The sequence below is a fragment of the Geospiza fortis genome, unplaced genomic scaffold (assembly GCF_000277835.1).
Source record: "Geospiza fortis unplaced genomic scaffold, GeoFor_1.0 scaffold70, whole genome shotgun sequence".
Lineage (NCBI taxonomy): Eukaryota > Metazoa > Chordata > Aves > Passeriformes > Thraupidae > Geospiza > Geospiza fortis.
The window spans coordinates 6,553,318-6,555,385 of record NW_005054317.1 but is presented as its reverse complement, the minus strand read 5'-3'; the positions used below and the strand labels follow the sequence as shown (position 1 = coordinate 6,555,385).

Genomic DNA, 2,068 nt, shown 5'->3' with positions numbered 1-2,068 from the left:
TGCCGGTGCTGTCCAGCCTGGGTACAGGCAGCTCCCCCATGCCTGTGTCCACGTGTCCCTCCCTGCCCGCAGAGTGCTACCAGGCGTGCGGGCGCTGCACGGGTCCCGAGGACTCCAGCTGCCTTCGCTGCAAGAGAGGCTGGGTGCTGCATGAGCACCGCTGCATCGGTGAGTGAAGGCCAGGGATGAGCTCAGGGCCAGGGGGCTGCGTCCCCAGAGCTGAAGCTCAACGGGGCCATCCCCATCTCTCCTGCAGATATAGATGAGTGTGGCACAGAGATGGCGCACTGCCGAGCCAACCAGTACTGTGTCAACACAGAGGGCTCCTATGAGTGCCGAGGTCAGGGGGAAGGGGGAGTTTTCATGCTGGTGACTCTTCCCTGCTTGGGGCCAACCCTGGCTGGGCTGGGAAGGAGCTCTGGCAGCAACCCTGGCTCCATTTCCTGAGGCAGACTGCTCCACGGCTTGCATCGGCTGCATGGGTGCCGGGCCGGCTCGCTGCAAGAAATGCAACAAGGGCTACTTGCGGGATGGAGCCAAGTGCCTGGGTGAGTGCCTCCCGTGGACTGGGGGGCCATACTGCCCCTTCTTCACTGCCCAAGCCCTGCCTGACCCCTGGCTTCCCCCCAGACGTGGATGAGTGTGCCAGTGCCGAGGAGCCAGTGTGCACAGGGGTGCAGGAGGTGTGTGAGAACACAGAGGGCAGCTACCGGTGCGTCTGTGCCCAAGGCCACGTCCGCCGAGATGGGCAGTGCGTGGAGGACAAGCCCCCTGGTATGGCCTAATGCAGTGCAGGGGACATTGGGCAGGGGGTGTGGGATATGGCAGGGGGCTCTTGTTGGTCAGCTGTGCCCTCCCACGAGTGTTGTCCATGCAGATGCCCCAGAGAAGGGCTTCTTTGATGACGTGACTGATGACGAGGTGGTGGTGCTGCAGCAGATGTTCTTTGGTGTGATGATCTGTGCCCTCGCCACGCTGGCTGCCAAGGGTGACATGGTCTTCACCGCCATCTTCATTGGTGCCGTGGCTGCCATGGCTGGCTACTGGCTCTCTGACCGCAGTGACCGTGTCCTCGATGGCTTCATGAAGGGCAGATAGCTCTGGAGCTGCTGGGCACAAGCAGAGGGGCAGACTCAGCTTGGGGTGCAGGGCCTTCCCCAAGCAGGGCTGGCTGCCAAGGCTGCATCCTGTAGAAGATGCTGTGCCCTGCATGCGTCCCCCAGCCCCCCTTAGCATAGGGTCTTGTTTTCCCTGTCCCTGCAGAATGAGTCAGGAGTACCTGATCCTGGGGGCTCCCACACAGCCCCCTCTGGATGGGGGGGTGATGCCAGGCAGTGCAGCATCGTGTGGGGGGCACAGCATGCTGCCCCCAGCTCCTCGTGCTCTGGAGGAGAGGCCTGGCATTGACAGGTGAGGGGGTGGAGGGGCAGGTGAGGGAGGGAACCTGCTATCTGCCCCCAGGCTGGGGCTCCTGGCCCTGTAGGATTCCCCTCCCAAGAGGCCATTCCCTGTGGGAGAGTGGGGGGCTGGGTCCCCCCATGCCCTGAGCTGTGTGGCTGGGAGAGCTGACCCCCATCCCTGGGCAGAGCCCATCTCCCCTCCCAGGCTGGGGGCCAGGGGCCCCTCGCCACTGGCAGGGTGCTGCACTGCTGGATGCATGAGTGTGGCCATTGCATTTGTCCGTGGTTTGTCCGTCGGGGTGTGTCCATCTGTCCGTGTGTCCATATCTCAGGAAATAAAGCTCTGCACACCCAGCTTGGCTGCTCAGGGTAGGGATTGATGGGGATTGGGGGTGCTGCTGCCCACCACTGCTTTCACATGCCAACAGGACCGTCTCCTCTCAGCATAAACTCTTTATTTCTCTCGTTTGGCACAAATGGAACCGCCCCTGCCCGGCCCTACAGGGGCGCAGGATCAGACCCCCACACCCTCACAGTGTCCTCACCCTCACGTTGTCCTTCTGCGCCCCCAGTCTCTGCCTGTCCCGGGCTCAGAGCTCAATGGTGTCGCTGGAGAGGCTGCGGGAGTCCAGCGCCTTGCCGAGGGCTGGGAAGGCGCGGGGGCCCTC

At 63.3% G+C, this 2,068-nt stretch overlaps 1 protein-coding gene across 1 annotated transcript in view; it reads left to right on the top strand.

The window, feature by feature from the left end:
* Nucleotides 1–1,755, top strand: part of LOC102040489 — a gene marked incomplete at its 5' end in the record, with an annotated part of 11,203 nt that extends 9,448 nt beyond the window's left edge. The window contains 5 exons of the mRNA XM_031056323.1: nucleotides 1–168; nucleotides 257–340; nucleotides 453–548; nucleotides 631–774; nucleotides 878–1,755. The exon at nucleotides 1–168 is cut by the window's left edge and continues 38 nt beyond it. Coding sequence (XP_030912183.1) covers nucleotides 1–168; nucleotides 257–340; nucleotides 453–548; nucleotides 631–774; nucleotides 878–1,098 — 713 coding nt within the window. The remainder of the gene's footprint in view (nucleotides 169–256; nucleotides 341–452; nucleotides 549–630; nucleotides 775–877) is intronic.
* Between the last annotated feature and the right edge of the window lie 313 nt (nucleotides 1,756–2,068).